Below are 20,171 nucleotides of genomic sequence, written 5' to 3'. Positions count from 1 at the left end.
TAGCTTGGGCGGAGGGTGGGCGGTAAGCACTGCTTGCTGAAGAGAAGAATGATAATATTGGTGATAATATGCAGAACAACTAAGCTTCAGTAAAACTAAATTTGTCAGCCAGCAGACAAGAGTGTAAAGCAGCAGCAGCTACAGTACAGTATACTACTACTCGTACACCTGTTGGTCACCCGTTATGTTAGTAAACTGACCTACACACACAAACACACGCAATATTCTTTCATTTACAAATGAAAGACAATTAAAAGCTTTTTCTACCTGGACAATATTAAATATCAGTTTGACCTTCATTAGTTTGGTTGAGGAAAGCCTTTGCCTAGTACCATAATGTTCATGCAATGGTTACAGAAAAACTTGAGGGTGCTGTTCATAGAAATAATGGATGTTTTTTGTGTGAATACAGTCATTGAATTACAACCACTAAAGACAAACTCTTGTTCTGCTTTTCTAATGATGACTCATTTACTTTAACCACATATTCTATGCCTTTTTGTACATATTTTTATATTCACACATTCTCATAGGAATAGGAGTCAGACTTATATTTGGAAAAACTAAACATTTAATTAGTTTATTTAACTGTGGTTAAAGTGGTTGGATTAGTCTCTTTAATGTAGTACAATTCAAACCAACATGGACCCATTTTTGTTTCTGCCGTCAAAGACAAAAACCGCAAATGAAACATCAGGCATTTACAGACACATATATGCATATCTGCATAAAGCTAGCAGACTTAATATCAGCTTGATACCACTCACTGTGATTTGTAGTGTGAATGCACGCTATGTATACAGTACAGTATATGACATGTATATGACTGCGTGCATGCTCATCAACATTTCATGTCACTGGCACCTGTTTGTTGGTTGCATGTATCTCTAATCCAACATATCAGGTAGTGTAGAATGCCTGTGGATTTATCTCCAACTGAGCACACAGAAACCCTAGACTGTTATTATGTCCCTAAACAGCTATAGAGATGCCACAGGCATCTCTCTGAGCTCAGAAAATATCACCGTTGTCACAAGAAGGCCTTCTGTCTGAATGGAAGCATTTCTCTGACTTTAACAATTCTTTTTGTGAAAGAAAAAAACAACTCATCTTCCTCTTTGGGATTGTGCATTTTAGTCAGTTTTAAAGCTTTAGAAACAGGTCCATGTACTATTCAATCAATATTTCAAACACTGCACTACCAGTGTTTCAACAGCATGTATTCACTCGGGACACTGTGGAGCAATCTGTAAAAGTCATGTGGCTTTTCTTTGACAGCAAGCTTTTAAGGAGAATATGAGGCAACAGAGAACACACAATCCTTCAGTCCGCAGAATAACTTTTAGTTTATAGGACACAATGCTGAGGTTAGACTGGTGTGGAAAATATGTGGTGCATTGTGCATGAAAACTGCTGTGGTAAACAAGTGGATTATGTGTGCAGCTCAGAACTAAGGCAAACACTTTCTGGCACATGAGGGAACTAAGGATGAAAATCGCCATGTTTTTTTTAAATTTGGCATTAGAGGATGGCATGAATAATATTTGAGCTCAATAGTAGTATAGTAGTATGTGAGTAGAAAATCAGTTTGGACTTAAATGCTAAACCGTTCATGTCCTTGAATAAACCATTAGTTATGTGGCATTTAGTTGATACATTTTTCAAATGGAATGTGTTTTTTCAGTATCAATAAACATAAAGAAGGCGTTGAATATTAGCAGTGTCCTTTAGTGTTCATTCTAATGGCAAAGGCATTGATAGTATTTGTAAAAAAGCTATGTATTTTGTTTCTAGAAGGATGAGCAAATATAGTCAAAGTAAGTTTTTTTTCCCCCACTTAAGTTAACTATGGGTAAGAAAAAAAAATGCATTCCAGGTATTTTGTGTGTGTTTGTTAAAGGGGGAGAGAGATAGAGACAGAAAGGGGCAGAGGATGTTTAGTAAGAGCAAATGAATGCTGTTTGTGTGGGTCAGAAAGAATGCTACACTGTGTCTAAGTGAGCGTCCACGTGTGCATGTGCCCACGTCTGATCGATACCACTGGGGCACTGAGATTGATCGGTTCCCACGGTGACTGCATTAACAGAATCTGGGGGCTGACCTCTGACCCCGAGGAACATTCCGCTTTCGATTGGCCGTGCTCACTCCCTCTCTCCATCCTCAGATCTCATTTGTCTACACATCCCAATAATATTCATGACATTCATCTTCTTCTTGTCCCAGGATTGTGGTAGAAAGGAAAAACAAAATCCAAGCCAATGATTGGACATGCTCTCTTTCCCGCCTTTCCCTCCCCCCATCTGTCCTTTCATTCCACACAGCATCCTTTTGTCCTGAGCCTTGTCAAGATGAGTGGGCCTAATAAGGTCTTCCTGCTTTGCTGATACAGGAAACTCAGTAGCTGCACACCTAAGCAAACCAGTGTAACAGTTTGTGTCCTTAATAAATATGAAAGTATATGATAAATAAAAAACAGAGATGCAGAAGAGTCTTGATACAACAGCTGTTACAGGTAAAAATAATGGATCATTGCAAGGTTAATTCGTTAGTTTAAACCAGTGTACGCACACATACACCAATGCACTTACTCACACATATCTGTGAGAATACGCAAGAAGCCTGGCATGACATTCATGAGGCAGGAAAAACAAAGTATCTCAGTGGGTCTGTGTGTTGCAGGGGGAAGAACGTCTCGTTTTCTCAAGGTCGCTGACGATGGCAACAAACCCTCTTCACTGTCTGATATCAGCGCAGGGATTTGAGGATGAACCAACCATGCCCAAACTTTCCTATTCCGTTTTTACTTGATGCATAAGCATATGAAAGATAGAAAAATCAATAAGGCAAGAGAACAGACCAGTGAGAGGCCTGACATGAATTTCAATGGATATCTTTTCATGCAAGCGATGTTTATTGTTGTCTGCTATGGTGAGTCTGTTTACTGGACGTGTACAAAGTTTTTCAGGTAACATCTGGCAGCTTTTTAGTATAAGCATATGAAATTGTTGAGAAGGTCCATCTAAAGTCATGCAGGTGGAACAGTCTCTAAAGAGAGGAGTGTGGAGCTCAACTTCATCCAGCAATCATATGTGAAGCACTTGAGAGAAAAAAAGAGAACTCTGGAAAAAAATTAGGTTATGAGAAAGAAACATATACTGTTGCCTCATTTCTGGGGAAAGTTAATCCATGAGTGCATGGCTTAAAGGAATTGAGTTTTTTTTTTTCTTTCCTTTTTTGAAAGTTATTGTTTTCAGGATACCTCAGAAGTGGACTACCTACCCCCCACCTCACACACACACACACACACACACACACACACACTCTCTCTCTCTCTCTCTCACGTACGCAGACGTGAAATCTCAGGGCTTAGAGCTAAGAAGCTATCAACTAATTATCAAAAACACAGAGAAGCCCTAATCAATTATTCACATGAACATTAGACCACTAATACACATGTAGCCCAGGGAATGGTATCTCCCAAAAGTAACCCTTCCTCCTTCACTCCAACATGCACACACACACACACACACACACACACACACACACGCTTGGATGCAATCATATCAAGACTTGCATACTTGCACATAGACACGCATACAAATGCTTAGCAATATTATGCATATACACTTAAATGCACACACATGCAGCTTCCTGCTCCTTTCCCGCCACTCCACTCTCTGCTTTACATCTCCCGTCCGACGTCAAACGCAGACATAGAGAATGAATGCCATTCAAATGTAAAATGAGTTGCGCTTGCTGAATGTCTGGAAGGTTCCTGGCTGGGAGGTACTGATCATAGAAATCCTATCGATCCATCAACACCCCCCTTACACACTCCCCAAGCACACACAAACACTCACCCAGAGCTTAATCTACTCGGCGATTCCTGGGCATTAAGCCGCAGCCATTGGATTTTCATGCCGTGCAATCATTATTTGAGTTAATGCTGCAATTTATGACTTGGTGTTTGTGTGTTGAGTATGAAAGGTAGGATGCAATATAAGAAGGTGAGGAGGTCAGTGTGTGTAGGTGTGGGTGAACCTCTGTGTGTGTGTGTCAGTTAAAAGTGGGGTTTTGCATTTCACTTTATTAAATGGTCATGATGCTGTCAGTTGTTGGTGAGAAACAGGATGTATGTATGAAAACAGGAGTGTTTTTGTGCAACTGGATGGAACTGTGTGTGTGTGTGACTTTCATTGACTGTGGGAAATGACCCCATAATCCTTGTCTGGTTGTCTTTGCATTAAGGGCAATACAAGACAAATAAACAGGAGACAAAGACAAAGACAACAGGCTAAAGGCTCTCCCCTTTTGTATTATTCAGAACAGTAGAGACAACCTCCTACACACAGACCTACACATATACTCACAGACACACACATACCATATGCAATATACCTTAACCCAGCTGAGAAGACTAAAGCTGTTTTAAAATGCAGAGACTGACGCGGTGATGCTTTCTGTCTGAGAGGGCGGGAGACACAGATTCCCATTAGGGATTGACGCGCTGGGATGGGGGTGGGGTGGGGTGAGGTGGGGGGCTCTTTTTTTTTTTGATGGGGAGGTTTAACAGGGTTTTAGAGCAGACAGCTGTGAGTTCTCATCCAAATGTGGCACAGCTCCAGAGATGACAGCCTTTGATGCCCAAATTAAATATCTGAATTAACTAATTGAGCATTTCCGAAGCTCTTGTGATATGTAAACAGTTGAAGTACAAGGAAGACGAGGCATCAAACCCGCAATGCTGCAGAACAGATGGAGCCCTGCTTCTTCCTGAAGTGCATCTCCAGGTCTCCTCTGACAGAAACTGCCACGAATGCATCTGCGTTAGGGGAAAGCCATCTTGCACATAGCGCTGCTGTGGCAGTATGAGGCCTAGTGGTGCTGCTGCCAATGGGAAGTGCAGTGCAACATGTGGCGCATAAAGTATTGGCCTAAGGGAAGGTGAGACTGCGGCTTGCCACCTGAAACCTTGTCTTTCTTGGTTTTTGTTCAGCATCCCTGGTTCATTTCCAGAGGTTTAACGGTGTTGTCGACACCTTTCTCAGCAAGTCCCCTTGCTGCATATTTGGTTTATTGCTCGTCATTGTTTAAGCTTGGTTGAAAAGCCTCTTTTTATCCCCCTCTGAGAGGGCGCAATCCTAAAAGAACGCAATGCTGTAATGCCTATTTTTAGTGCCATGCCTTTATTGCATATGTATGGAATCATTTATTTGCGGCTCGTGCCAGGTTTGCAGTTAAGGCGTTTTGGGAGAAATAGAGAAAAAAGATTGACAGATGGAGAGGTGAGGAAGAAGGAATGGTGTGAGAGTAATAAAAAAAAGTTCTGGTGTGGTGTAAACGAAATGAGCAAGAGGAAAATTAAAACCAGCAAAGAAAGGAACGCTGAAAGTAGGGATAGGGAACAGGTGTCTTTGTCCTACTTTGCGAGCGGAGCTAAAGCCATTTTCTCGGCTGGGTCGTTGTTTGGCGTGCGGCCCCATTGAAATTTCTTACCCGTCGTCACAACACAACCACAATGTCTAGTGTTACTCCTATGAACTGCATGCATCACTCATCGCTGTGCAAATTCAATCACTGGCCTTACCAGTTGAATATAAATACCCCTCAGCTCTTCGAGTTGTGTAAAACTACCCGGCAAGCTGTCGACTCTGCTCCACCACTGTCTTATCTATTGTCTCCTGGACCCCGACCCCCCCCCGTCCCCTTCCAAAAGCCTCCCCACTCCCTGTCCAGAATAGACATGCTGTAAATAAGCATCAAAAATAGACATTGGGGGACAACTGCTGACAGCCCAGTGACGAAAGCGGCAGACACAGGCACAACCTCTAGGCAGGCTGGATTACACGCAGATAATTGAGGCCACGCAACATCGGAACATAAGAACCTGGGGGTGCTTTGTGGTTTTTTTTTCTTTTCTCTTATACTCACTTGAAAAGCCAGTTGAAGAGTTGTGTTTCAGACTCAGTAAGGGAAACAGAACCTTTGCCTGAAGAAGTTTGCCATTCAGTATCCCAAAAGATATAGATTTGGCCTATTATTCATTCATTGTGTCAGTTCCATTATGGTATTTTAAGAGTGATTATTACTGTATTATTATTTTTTTTTTTTTACGGTATCTGGTCTGGTCACTCATGCATATTTGGTTTTGAATTGTATTATTAAAGTAAATCAAGTAAAACAGAACTTATCAGTCCGTAAAAAACATATAATCTTTAATCCTGTCCCAATATGAATGCATGAACAGCTCGTCATCAAATGTTGGGTTTCTTATTACACAGTGAAACCCTTTGACTGGATGTCCTTTTTATAGCTATTGGTGCTTTGATACTTTCCAAACTGTGTCTTTTACGAAGACGAAAAGTAGGCAGGCGTAAAAGAGGAAGATAAATTAGCTGACAGGTTTGCATAGTTCTGTGTGGTGAGTTAGTTTAGAGGTTGCAGGTCGGGCGTAAGGCAGCGGCAGCCAAACCTCTGCCCCCTTGACCTCCAGGAAATCCTATAGCGGGGAGCTATTTAGAAGCAAAATGCCAGCACTTTTATTTACCACTGGCCTGACAACATATTGCCACCCTCAGACACCCAGGCTGCCTCCATATAACAATACCTTCTAATTTGTCCTCTGCTGCTGTGAACTGCGAGCACTACTATTTTGCCTCGCAGAGTTTCTGATGGGAGGCACTTAAGGAAGGTTCCTGTATTAACTGTAGATTTAACATGGCTCATAACTACAAGCACAGCAGAGAGGAGGAGGAGAGGAGAGGGGAGGAAAGTTGCTTTGTACTTTGGTGGAGTGTGTAAAGTGTTTGCACGCTGTTGAGTTGATTTGTTAGCAGCCCGGCCAACTAAATCAAGCCCCCATATCCACTTTGTTTACCCATTTTCTTTGTCTCTCATTCCCACTTCCCCTCTGCTTTTCAATCCATCTATCTCTCCCTGCTGATTTGACTGACTGTTGCCAACTTGTGAAACAACAACTGTGTTAGTTCGGGGCCACCGAGGCTAACAGCACAGCCTAGTCACCTGCGTCACCGTCTTAACAAGCAGCATGACCTGCCAATAAAAAAGGCTTTTACCCTGATCGTCCTCAAACAAGACTTAAACACAACCAGCTCTTTCTCCTGCCGAATGCCCAAAGTGCTCGCAAATGTCAATCAGGCTGTGTTAACTTGCTTGAAAATGAAAAACTATAGAGGAGGTGGAGGCAATTTTTTGCTTTTGTCGCTACTTCATCAGCAGTGGTTTGAAGAGGAGGGTGAGATGGAGAAATACAGAGGCAGATGGAAGTTAAAAAATACATCCCTTTTAAAGGCTTAGCAAGGTGGTACAGACACTTGATCTGTCTCTCGGGCAGCAGTTGCATGTCTGGTCTATAACCACTTGTATTCAGATTCTTTCCCACCTATTGAATTAGAAAAAGTTGAGTTAAAGGAGGTTAATAGGAGCATTGCTTAAGTGAGGAAGAAGGAGAACAAGAAAGAGGAAACGTTGTTGAGGACAGTTGAGTCTATCATTGTCCGGAGCTCTGTAAACTTGTACCTCATGACAGCCTTTCATCCCTCATCAAAGCAACAAGTAGATGAGCAGACCTAGTGCATGCTAAAACCTCCCAACCCCCGTCGTCTCCTTATAGCTGCCGCTCCTCTGGGATGGGCGACCTTAAATCTTCTCTTTTAACAAGTTTCCTGTTCTTCCTTCCGGCCTCCTGCGGTCCCCAGAGGTTGGACCTACGGGACCATTCCAGTATTTGGAAAGGTTGTATCTTAAAGCTCTGTCTACAACCATCAAGGGATGTGAGGGGGACAGTGGAAAATTCGATCTATGTTAGATCAGTGGTCGCCTGCAGTCGAACAGCCAAAACATGGCAGATACTATTGGAAAATGCTTTGGAAAATGGCTTTAGCTATGCCAGGAAATAAATACTGATACAGAGAAAAAATATATTAGGCCATAAGAGCTTTACACTAAACACATGTGTGCAATTGCTATCTCGATATGGTCCGCACAGTGGAAAAGAGACTTTTTCAAGTGCTAGTATCCACCTGGGACATATACATGTACATGTTATAGCTGTGGGGCCTGTGGGAGTATTACCTCTGGTGTCAGCGTTTAAGGTGAAGGGACGATTTAACAGAAGGAACACATTCAGCGGGTCCAACCTGTAGCCTTCCAGGAACAGAGAGGCCTCAGTTATGTCTGATTTACACTGCTTTTTTTTTTTTTTGACGGACTGCACACTGCGTCTTCAAAACTCATCCAAAAATCTACTTGTTCCATTTGGTATTGGTAGTACTGAAAAGAAAGAAATCAGGAGGGCTGTTTTACAGTATTTATGAAAAAGAGAGAGTGATGTGTTGCCAAATGATCAATAATTTATGAATGAAAAGAGGCCTTTGTGAACCCATACCACACTCTCCTTCCCCTGAATACCCCCCCACCCCCACCCCCACCCCCCTCACACACACACACCACCACCAATCTCCTGCTCCTACCCAGTGCTACTGATCAAACAGATATTGTTACCACTAAAATAGTAACTTAAAAAAACACACAGGCTTCCATAAGACCTGCCTGCAGCCTGGTAGGAAGACTGACAGCAGAGGGGAGGGGGAGGAGTGACAAAGAAAGAAAGAAAGAAAGAAAGAAAGAAAGAAAGAAAGAAAGAAAGAAAGAAAGAAAGAAAGAAAGAATTACTAATAGAAAACTGATAAATTGTTAAATAATTGTCAGACAAATCTCCTGACTACAACAAAAACGTGAAAAAAAAAAACTGCACATGAGCAGTGAGAGAGTGTGTTTGTGTGTTATGGGGGCACACTACTGTATGCGAATTTGTCCATGTGTGTTGGGGTGGGGGGTGGAGGTGGAGGTGGAGGGGGGGGGGGCATGTCATCTATCACTGGACAAATGCTGGGCTGCGGGGGGTGTTGGTGGAAGCAGGGGTAAGGGAGGGTGTGACGGGGGGGTGGTTGTCGGCCAGAATGGTGCTGCTCCTCAAATGAAATAATATATCTTTGAAAGCCTACGCCCCGCGCCAGGCCCCGGGCCCATATATCAAGCCCAAGAGCGTCTGGTGGATCCGCTCCAGGCCCATTAACCTTCCACCTGTTCCCCCCTTGCACCCCCCTCCTACCCCACCCCGCCAACCTACCGGTCCTCTTTTCACCCTCCCCTGTTGTCCTTCACCATGCTCCTCTCCTCCTCCTCCTCCTCCTCCTCTTGCCCTTGGTCGCTACCTCTCGCAGCCCCTTGTTCATCTTCCCATTTACCCCCCCCCCAACCTTCTTCTCTTCCTCATTTCCCTCTTTCTGTCCTTCTCTGGCTGTCCTTCATTATGTTCTTCTCGCTTTCTCTCTCTGTCTCTTTCTATCTCTCTTCATATTTCAGAGTCAACTTTTTTTCCCCCTCTTTCCATCTTTGCTCCGATATCTCTCTCTAGCTCTGCCTCCATCTCTGATGTCTGCCCTCTCTTTCTCTCATGGTCACCATGCCTTTTCTCTTTCAAAATCACTCACTCTGTGTCTCTTTCTTTCTTTCTTTACTGTATCTCTCTCTCTCTGCTGCTCTTTCTCAATCTCATGTCACAGTCTTTGCTCGTCTCTCTCTTCTCCCTCTGTAACCAATTTAAACTAAACATGTGTCCTTCCCTATCCTCTTTCTCTCTCCATCCTTCTCCACACCTTTTTTTCTTCCCAGTTGATGTAAAGCAAGCATGGTATGGGGTGTGCATGTTGGAGGAGGCATCACATCCTGCAGAATAATTCAAATGCAATGGACCAGGGACACAGTTACAAATCTTTGCCAACTGTGTGCGGCCGCCAACCCCATCACGCTCGCAGTTTGTCAGAATTGGGGGTGCCGGGAGGGGAGGTTGTTGAGGGAGGGGGGGGCTTTGACCTTTGACAAGACAGACATTGCTGCTTGAGGCTCTGGATCTGTGTGTGTGTGTGTGTGGATGTGTGGAGGGTTGTAGAGATATACCACTTCCCAGGGTTCACAGATCACGCCTAAAACGGCTTATTAATTTCCACTTAGTTATGGGGTGTGAAGAAAAAAAGAAAAGGTGCAATCACCGGTCAAAGCAGGACAGCGGTAATCACCCCTCCCTTCCCAACACACACACACACTCACACAGAAAGGTTCACACACCCACACACATACACACTCAGTTGCACCTTGAAAATTACACTGCTCCTGGATAGGTCATGGAAAAAAAGGTTTTGTGTGTGTGTGTGTGTATGAGGAGGATAACTAAGACTAGAAAAAAGACCCTCTAGTCTGAACGGGGAGGGTGGGTGGTGTAGGGATAATTTCACCAAAAGAAAATTCATGTAATATTTATGGATGTAGATGGAGGGGAGGAGAGGAGGGGGTTGAAATTATGCGAGCGGGGCAGAGTGAGGTAGAGTGCATCACAGGACCTTACATTATTCACTCAGGTAAATCTATAAGTGGGGAATATTCAGGTGTGAGATGTGAACATCAGCTCCCCTCCTGCCCCACCCTGGGGATCTGTCATGCCGCGTGATTGACTGACGTGCAGCCGCTTAGAGCAGTCGAATAAACTGGCAGCAAACAGTCAGCGCTGTAAATAATTCTACTGCTTAAAATGCTCATTTCATTTTTTAGGTTGCAGCACATTTCTCAGAAATTTGTGAGTTTTTAAGTTGCGCTTCGACTTTTAGGTTGTTGTTTTTTAAGACTTCACTCAAACAAAATGGATCTTTGGATTCTAAAAATTTCAACACATTGTCTCATTACCTTTATTTCTAAAGCACCACAACAGCTATGCTGAAGTTAGTTATAGTATTAAGTTGTTCCTAAAATTATATATAATACATGAAAAATATTGAAATATAAAATTGATATTAAATGTATGTATTTATTATTTTTATTTCAATCTTAATACATTTTTTTGGGGGGGGGATAGCTTTTATCTCTCCTCTCCTCTGCTTTCTCCCTTTCTTACTCAATCACCTTTTATTTTTTTCTCTCTTACCTCTTGGTCTTTGTTATTCCCTGTCCTTTCCTTCCCTATCCTAAGCTCTCTCCACATTCCTCCTCTACTCCTCTCCTCTCTCATCTCCCCTCTTTGTTTCACCTCTCCTCGCCTGTCCTTTCCTCTTCCCGGCCATCTGTTTATCCAATATGGCTGTCCCATCTCAGCTGGGAGCTTTCCCAGGGAACAAGACTTCTAATACAGTTCCTCCTCAACTTAATGGCCCTCAGTTCTGCTTTTGCCATTCCCGCTACAAGCAGAGACAAAACTGAAAAAAAGTAAAAGAGACAGAGAAGCCGAGAAACCTGTCTGGATCCCCCCAAAAAACTGTCCCTAGATGACTAAAGTAAACAGCGAAACCACATTTCAAAATGTCACGGGTATTTTCCTCTCTGCTCCACTTTTATCAGGTGGACGGACTAAATATATGTATAAAGTTACACAGCATTTTACTCACGACAGATCTGAAACAATTATATCCTCTAAAAAAGGGACACGTCACCTTCAGCAGTCAACAACCTCTAGCAGTGAGTAAGATTCGGTTGTGGTTTTGCTGCCACTCACTTTTATAAATCTCTAAATAAAACTTGAGAACAAGATGAGAGTGACGCTTTGCCTTCATAGAGGCTTCAGGCTGCTTGAAATCTTATGATGCACATTAAACCCTGCAGATTTTTGAAGGCAGTAGGTTTATTTTCAGTAGCTATTCTGGTGCACTGTCCATGCCACAAAGGTTCATCTTGAAACCCTGTTCCTGTTTTGTGTGTTGGCATTAGTTGTAATCAAATGACAATTAAATGCTGCCCTTATCCTTCATGTCTGTGTCTGATTGAGTACAACAAGATCATATCTCCTTCCTGAATGTTGTTGGAAGGCAATATAGGAAATGTAGTAAATAACTAGCTGATAAAGTACAGGTGAAAAAAAGGTCAAGTTAAAGGGCCAGATAGCAAAAGATATGAAGCACTTATCATAAAAATAGATCTTGGAATACATGTCACATGGAAAACTTAAATATATTTAAAGGTATATTGTCCCTTTACAGTAATATAGCTGAACTATAACAGCCTCAGTACTTCAAAGTCTTTTCTGTTTCCTTATACTGTTTGTTTTGTGTTGACAAGGCAGTGGCACACAAAGGTGCTTGGTGTCCCAACACTAAACACGCAAGCTCCTTTTTATTAAAGGGTATAGAGAGGAAGGGGGGTGAACAGGGAGTACAGTTAGGAAGGTAAGACATAAACATATGAATCATCAATAGTCCCAATCGCCCTTCTAAATTCTCCTTCCCATTGTGTTTGTGGTGGGAGTCAGGCCAGCCATCCCAACGCTGAAACAATGGAGGAGAGGGTAGCGCTGGACCAACTACAGTATGAGTCACTAACACACACACGCATGCACACAGAGTCATAGTCAAGTAATGTCCACCCTCACGTTCAGCAACACAAACAGGAACATTAGAAAACCTGTTTTTAAGAGACGTGTGTAATAGATTTCACAAAGGAAGCATGACATAATTAATTCATCAATTTTTTCATGAAGCTTTGAAAAGTTTACCAAAAGGTTTATTTTTATTAACTACATCAGTAGTTATATATATAGATATATATATATATATATTTTTTTACATTTTCTTCTTTTATGGGGCAATTTTGCATTTTTGTTATTTTACATTTTTGTGACCCTTTCATTTTGGTTCATTTCAGTAACTGAGGACACTGCATCAATGGGGCTACAGCATTGATATCTGAGTTGCTGAACCTATTATCAATAGAAAAATATTATCTAAATTCAAGTCAGAACGGAATATTAAAGCATTTTTACTGGATTTGTCCTGACCAGGCTGTCTAGTTGGTGGCTGGCACCAGGACGGGTGGAGGGGTTCATGGCAGGACAGGGGAGGACAAGGGAGGGGAGGAGTGGCGGCGTACCAGCCTTGTGCTAGCAAATGTCAGTGAGAGACAAACACGTGTTTCCCCTCTCTTGCCACAGACACACACACACACACACACACACACAGACAGAACACAACAGTGACATATGCTTATGAACTGTCCATGAAGACACGGGTGGAATAAGTTTCGACGTACTTTCGTACACATTATACAAACTCTGAAACAAAGAAATAGCTACAGTATCGTAGCATATTTTCAGAACCAGAAGTTGTATACATGTTTGAAAATATGCATTTTGTAATGTCATTTTAAAACACACAATGGTATCTACTGGTACAACATGTAACACACACTGAGCCAAATCAGATCCAATACAGGTCTCAGAACGAGAAAAAAAATTTCAGCAATGATTTATAGAATTGCCATTTTCCCAATGAAAAAAGTAATTCTTAAATAAATGACAGAAAAAAACAAAAAAAAACTATACACTAACAACAATCTAATCATGCAATTGAAATCAAATATACGCTGGAAAACTTAAGCTCAAAATCTGGTATAGAATTGAGCAGAAAAGACCAAGCATATACCGAAAAAAAGAATTAAACGCTTATGTGCAAGTGTTGCCATTTCTAACAGACATAAGTCTATGAACACACACACACCCACACGTGCACCTGTCCTCAACTTATTTCAGATTTTATAAAACAACCACAAATGATCGTGCCCTCGAACCAGAGCCAGTGTTCTCTTTCATCACGCCACATTTTCACTGATTTCAAAACCAGTGCACCAGATCTGCCTTTCTCTAATTGTCGATGTGTTAAACCAATCAAAACCGAAGTGCGCTGGCGGGAAGAGCCCCATCCCAGCTTCTCGGATCCAAGGTGTTAGAAATAAACGTCCCTCACGTCATGCCTCATTCCCAGAAAGAGTGAGGCAGTGCGCCGCATTGGAGAAGAATGGGGAGTGCTCTTTAGAAGGTCCTCCTAATGGCTAAATATTTATGAGTCCCGTGACCGAAGCCAACTTATGGAAACTAAATCTTTAAACACTTTTTTTGGCAGACACCTCACACACACACACACAGACACACACTCAGACACACACTCACACTCCCAGCTTGGCTCTATTACCAGAGAAATTCTTTTGTTCTTACAGAGCTAATAATAGTGAGAGGGACTGTGCGTTATGCGTGAGTGGTGTCTGTGTCTTAATGTGGGGTACATGTGTGTGTATGTGAGAGATGAAAGATTATTTATAGCTTCCTACTTCAGTAACAAACTTTTAATTCTACTGCTTCCTGTCTTTCTGGTCCCAGGCTCGACCTCAACCTCAGCAGGAGATGTCAGAGGTCAGATGGTATTAAAACAAATCTAAATTGAACCCGCAATTATTAGTTCAAACAACGAGACACAAAAGCACACACACAGATCGTGGTATGTTTTTTATCTAAAGCACCCAATGAGTGTGTATATTTTTTTAATCTGTAGATACATGGCGATGTTTGTTGTGTTTGAGTAGCACAAAGCTGTTAGCATGTATGAACAGACACACACACACACACACACACCTACACAGACAAAAGCAAGTGGAGGGGGCAGAGGTCATGGGTGGGTTTTTGAACCACAGTAGCAAACACATAAAAGTTGGCCCCAGAACAGAATAACACTACAGTTACACACACACACACTGCAAAGTACACATACACATTCACACAAAAGCAGCCTCCAAAGCACCGTTACCAACACTAACCCTTTGCTAAGCTCAGCGGTCCTCCCAGTCACTGCCAATGAGAAACTGGGAAATGAAAACTGAGGATTGTGTGGGAAAAAACTGTCACAGCCACAGCTAGCACATTATTTTTCAGCCCCTGTTGTGTGCTCGAGATGGCTCTTTAAACAGGGCAAGCAAAGAGGGGGGGTTGTGTGGGGTGGGGAGGGTTCACTTCAATTATCTCCCTCACTTAAGTTAAATATGCCCCCACCTCACCTAAACCAACAGGGCTGTGCAACAGGAGCAGGAGAGGTTTCATTCTGAAGGGTGAGGGTGGGGTGGAGGGGGTTGGAGCCCAGGTCATTCTCTACCTTTGTAACAGACCCCCGGTTCAATTACTATTAAGCTGCACTAATATGGGTAGTCATTAGGCAAACATAATGACAGTTCATTCAGCGGAAAATCAGGCACTAACAAACACAAGGGTGTGAGATAATTGAATTAGGACGAGAGTGTGAGAAATAGAGAGCTTTACAGTGCAGCAAAAATGATCATTCAAAGTTAATGGGCAAACCACACACAATTATGAGCCGTGGCCACACCCTGTGATGAGCCTGTGTGTGTGTGTGTGTGTGTGTGCATGAGTGTGCGCCGCTCACCCCAGCTGAATGCAAATTCACATCTCGAAAATGTCAATAGTGGGGACACGGCGTGTGCTAAATGTCAACATGTGTTTTTCAAGGACTCTTGTCTGTGTTGTAATTGGCACAGTTTTTAATATTACATTTATTTCATTTGTTATTTTCCCCCCTTTGAGGACAAAATAATATTAAATATTTGGAGGGAATTTTGCAACAGGCTCGGGACCATGAATATGCAGCTGAGCCTTTGGCGATGCGGCGCGAAACAAACAGACAAAGGAGTCAGGCAACGGGAAGAAAAACAGGTGAAGCGCAGGCTAATCAAACACCTTTCATGTCACTCCGAATATTAACCTTCATTTAGAGCAAATGAAGCTACGAGGGCACAAACATACACCAGAAATCCTCCCTTGGGCTCTGTGTTAGATGAGTGGGAATTATCATGTTTTTACACTGAAACACTGGTGGACGGCTTCTATTGGCCAGTTGGGATTGACTGTGATGGTGTTTATCAGGCTCAAATGTTGTTGTTTTTGGAGACTTTACAGATTACATATACTTTGTGAAGAAAATATCCAACATTAAGTCAAAATAAATCTTAATTAAACTGAAATGAAATATAGATGATTTATTGTTATTATGAAATGCTCTCTGGATTTTCTTTGACCAATATGTTGGTGGGCAAATCTCATGATCACACTGTGTGCCCTGTTAGTGCTGTGAATTATTTCAGCTTTAGATGGGCAGTATTCAGTTCACATAAAATCCTCAGACTAGGACCCTGTTAGTCAGAAAAGTGCCTGAAGCTCATAGTCAAAGTTTTCACAACCCATAGCTGAAATGTGCCACACACGTAAATATGGTTGGCTGCTGAATTTTGATCAGACAGTGGGACAGGCAGCAGTGGAGACTACGAGCAAACCCCGTCTGCACAGCTCTGTGCACTCTGCATTAGTGTTGACAGTGCATAAAAAGGATGATTAAAGGTCTGTTGAAGATAAAGGATTGAACAGATGATGTTTCTGAACTGCGTGAAGTACTGTCAATTATACATGACAGCATAGTGAAAGATTTACCATTGAGACAAAGTGCAGGATATTTTATTAATGGCCTGCAGAGTTGCTGCAAATAGAATTAAAGCTTAAATATTATATCATGTTATAATATTAATTTGTTCTGTTCTCTCATAACCAATAGGAATGATGGTGAAATTGTAAAAATATGGCTGTAAAAAACAGAGAAAATACTCAATTTCTCCTCACATTCAAACAAAAGCACTCTCATGCATGGACCATGATCACCCACCTTGAGTTCACGGAAGAAGATGCTGCTGCGTGCCCACTCCACGATGGAGAAGAGTGTCTGGTCGGCCATCTTGCACATGAGGCCGAAGGTGTTGAGCTTCTCGTGCTTGCCCCGGCTGGCCTGCTCCTGCTGCAGGTAGGCCAGGATCTTGGCCTGAACCTGCGGCTCGTCCGGCTCACACTTTAACAGCTCTACGATCAGGTGGGGGAAGCTGGGCGGCGAGCCTGACTGGTAGGCATCTACGTAGGCGTAGCCCATGATGGACTCTGGCGAACTGGTGTACGGGTCTGGGTACTCTGACTTGATGGTGCGCGTGCCCTGGAAGTGTCCGTAGGCCGCCTGGTAGCCCTGTAGGCTGCCGGTGTGCGGCGGCATCGCCATGCTGACCGGCGAAGTGACAAATGGGCTGCGGTCGTAGTCTGTGGGGGGCAGGGCGGTGGCGTGGTGATGATGGTGGTGGTGGTGGTGGTGGCCAGTGTGGTGGCCGGCGTGGTGGCTCAGCGGAAGGCCCTTGGAGGCGGCCGAGTGGATGTTCTGGATGGCTGAGGAGATGGTGAGGTCGGTGGGCACGGCCTGCATCACCTGAGTCATGGCCTCAATCTTCAGGCCGTTGGCTCGGATCAGTGCCTTCTTTTGCTGCTTGAGGGCCCGGTCACGTTTGTACATTGGGCCAAACTTGTTGCGACCGCCACGCATGCGGTCCGCCCGCACAGCTGACAGGAAGGAGGAGACAGAGAAAACAGAATTAACATGATAGTACAGCATGTACATCCCTGCCTTGCATGTTACTTGTTCCTAATAGAGATCATGAAAGTCACTGAGTACAATACTTTGACACCTTTTGTCACTGCCACACTTAGATGTAGTAATACAACAATTACCTGAGGCGTTCCATCCAAAACACCTTTACAGACAAAATTCTCCTTATATTTCTGTGAATATTTGCACAGCATTATGGGGGTTAGACCTCTTATTTCCACCTTGTATGAATGTAGGGCAAATGTGTCCCAGCGGTGATTACACTTGACATTTTCCTGTTGACTCTTAAACCCCACAGCTTCAAAAGATATCACAGTTACTCATTGACCAGACACAAACCTTTATGAACCGTACAGCTGGCTATCTCTGCCTACCACTCAGGGAAAACCTACCTCAAACATTAGCTATTGGTATAGACTTAAATGCTAATTCAAGTCCTCTTGACAAAATACACGTTTTATTATGCTGTCTGATTATGCAATATCTAAAAGCTTCAAATGCCACTTTCCATTAGCAGAAACTTTTTTCTCGCTTAAACCCCAAAGGCCGAAAAGGCTAACAATAAGCAAATCAGGCCTCTTTTTTTAAATTTCTTTCCCTGACGAACCAAACATGCCCACGTTGCCCCCTGCCTCCCCCCTCAGTGCAGGATCCTGTGGTGAGGATCACAACGAGTCTGTGCTGTGGGTATTTCTAATGAACAAGCCGGGCACACAGTGGACTGCTACGAGGGCCATGTGTGATCTGGCCGACTGCTGCCATGGGGAAGCTGCTCTGCTGTCTCCCAGTTGGGGGGCGCTGGTGTTAATTATTCATACTTAATTACCTCTTACACTGACGAGGCTCGCCGAGCGCAGTGTGCCACGAGCTAACAGACGTCTGGGAGACTATGCAACAGAAAAACACTCACTAATACCAATACTACAGATTATTGTAAGACTTATTTTTTTATTGTATTTAGTTAGCTATTGAAAGAAAGAAAGACAGAAACCCACATTATGTAAATGAAGATGCAAATACATGCATATGGATTAGTCCTGTTCATACACAGTAGTTGGATAACGTGGTGAATCAGTCTGGGTCCACTCAAGCTCGTGGTGTCTTGATGGATGAATGAAAGAACAAGGGAAGAAAATTGAAAAGGGTGTGTGGAGAATGCAGGATGGGGGGTCAGTGTTAGGGGGAGTAAGGAGGAGGGGGAGACATCCACACAAATACACACACACACACCCTTACACAGTCTGAGCTGCCTTGGGAGTGATTTTAATGACCTCCGTCACAAAAGTGTCTGTCACTGATGTGAGCAAGAGCTGCCGAGAGGGGATACACACACACACACACACACACACACCGACACTCACACCCACACCCACATGCTGACTATCTCCCTCTCATACATTCTTACAGGAAACACACACACAAACATACAGGCTGACATGGAGATCATCACACACTGGTCCTCATCACAGAGAGAGAGAGAGAAGGGAGCAGGCCAGACACCCTGCCACCTTGGAGAGCCCCCGACTGCTCAAATGGTATGTAATTTATACACTGTGATTTTACATACACACACACACACACACGTGCTACTATTTCCCAGTGTGCTTGAGGTCAACTCCGGTGCCTGCTCACCCGGGCTCGGGGATTATCATGACCGTTAAAAAATTGATCACATATCAAAGGGAAAAAAAAGAAGAAATCAGGAGCCCCGTCAAATGTATCCATTATACATTATTGTAGGGCGACTTTAACTATTAATGATTTCTCCACAACAGCGTAATTAATGAGCTGAGAAACTAATAGTTGGCCCTACTGGGAAAACAAAATTAGGCCCTGACTGCCTTCTTGCCTGCCTCGGACCCAAGGACCCACATCACATCATGAATATCAAGATTGGGGGGTGTAGATCTCCCAACCTCCGCCACACACACACACACACACATACATGCACGGATTCTTTGTCTGTAATTAAACAAGGTGATTTGCATGCATGTAACACAGATTAATATGGAAGGGGGAGGGGAAGAGGACAGTGTAAGCGTGTGTGTCGGGGAGCAAGATGAATGTGTGCATTTGAGTGAGGTGGAGAGATGTTAATGGGTCGGTTGCTGCAGGGAATGAGCCTACGGTGACAGTGATCATATGACCCACCCTGCAATTTTAAAGGGTTAAACAGTCTGTCAAAAGAACATCAGAGTTTAAACAAAGGAAAGACAAACAATTTAGTTGGGTTTGCTCCTTTAAAGTATCAATTTGTAAATCTTTTCATGCGGAAAATCTTTTCTATGTAACAGAACAAACTGAAAAAAGCTTGGGGAGTGCTGGTTACACACTTAAACTCCCTGGTCGTCCTTCTTTGTGGTGGCGAGAAAGTGACTTGTTTGATGTTTGTGGTTTGTGTGACATAAACAAGACAAACTGAATAGTTAGCATGATGGTGAGAGCCAGCACTGCTGAACAGGCAAACAAGAAAGACCTTCATCAAGAAAAAAAAAAGAAAAAAAGAACCACAGTGCTGCACACACAGCGTGATTGACAGGAGCTGTCTGGAAAATGCAGCAATGAGCACTTGGTTGAACGCAAAAAGGAGAGGCGAAAAAGGAAAAGAAAAAATGTCAGTTGAAAGAAATAAGCAGGCTATGAGAAGAAAATTAGTATATGAATAAAAATATCACAAACAAGAAAAACACTTCCCTTTTCCTGTGTGAGTAGATGACAGGAAACTTGATTCTTAGTGTGAAAAGGATCTGAGTAAGGGGATACCGAGGGTTAGCACTGAGGCTTTGGGGCTAAAGCCAGGCTGAAAGGCTAAAAGGCTGATGCTGTCTTCCACTCTGAATTCCCTTGACTTACTGTCTG

General features: G+C 43.1%; 1 protein-coding gene across 1 annotated transcript in view; it reads right to left on the bottom strand.

Moving 5' to 3' along the window:
- nr5a2 (nuclear receptor subfamily 5, group A, member 2) overlaps positions 1-20,171 on the bottom strand; it is a 66,494-nt gene that overhangs the window by 33,387 nt on the left and 12,936 nt on the right. The window contains exon 4 of the mRNA XM_085774607.1: positions 16,554-17,266. Within this exon, the coding sequence (XP_085630733.1) occupies positions 16,554-17,266 (713 nt within the window). The remainder of the gene's footprint in view (positions 1-16,553; positions 17,267-20,171) is intronic.

The sequence above is a fragment of the Trachurus japonicus genome, chromosome 4, assembly GCF_045865225.1.
Source record: "Trachurus japonicus isolate A0001 chromosome 4, Traja_1.0".
Lineage (NCBI taxonomy): Eukaryota > Metazoa > Chordata > Actinopteri > Carangiformes > Carangidae > Trachurus > Trachurus japonicus.
Note: the sequence above shows the minus strand (reverse complement) of the source record. Positions and strands in the feature narration are given on the sequence as shown.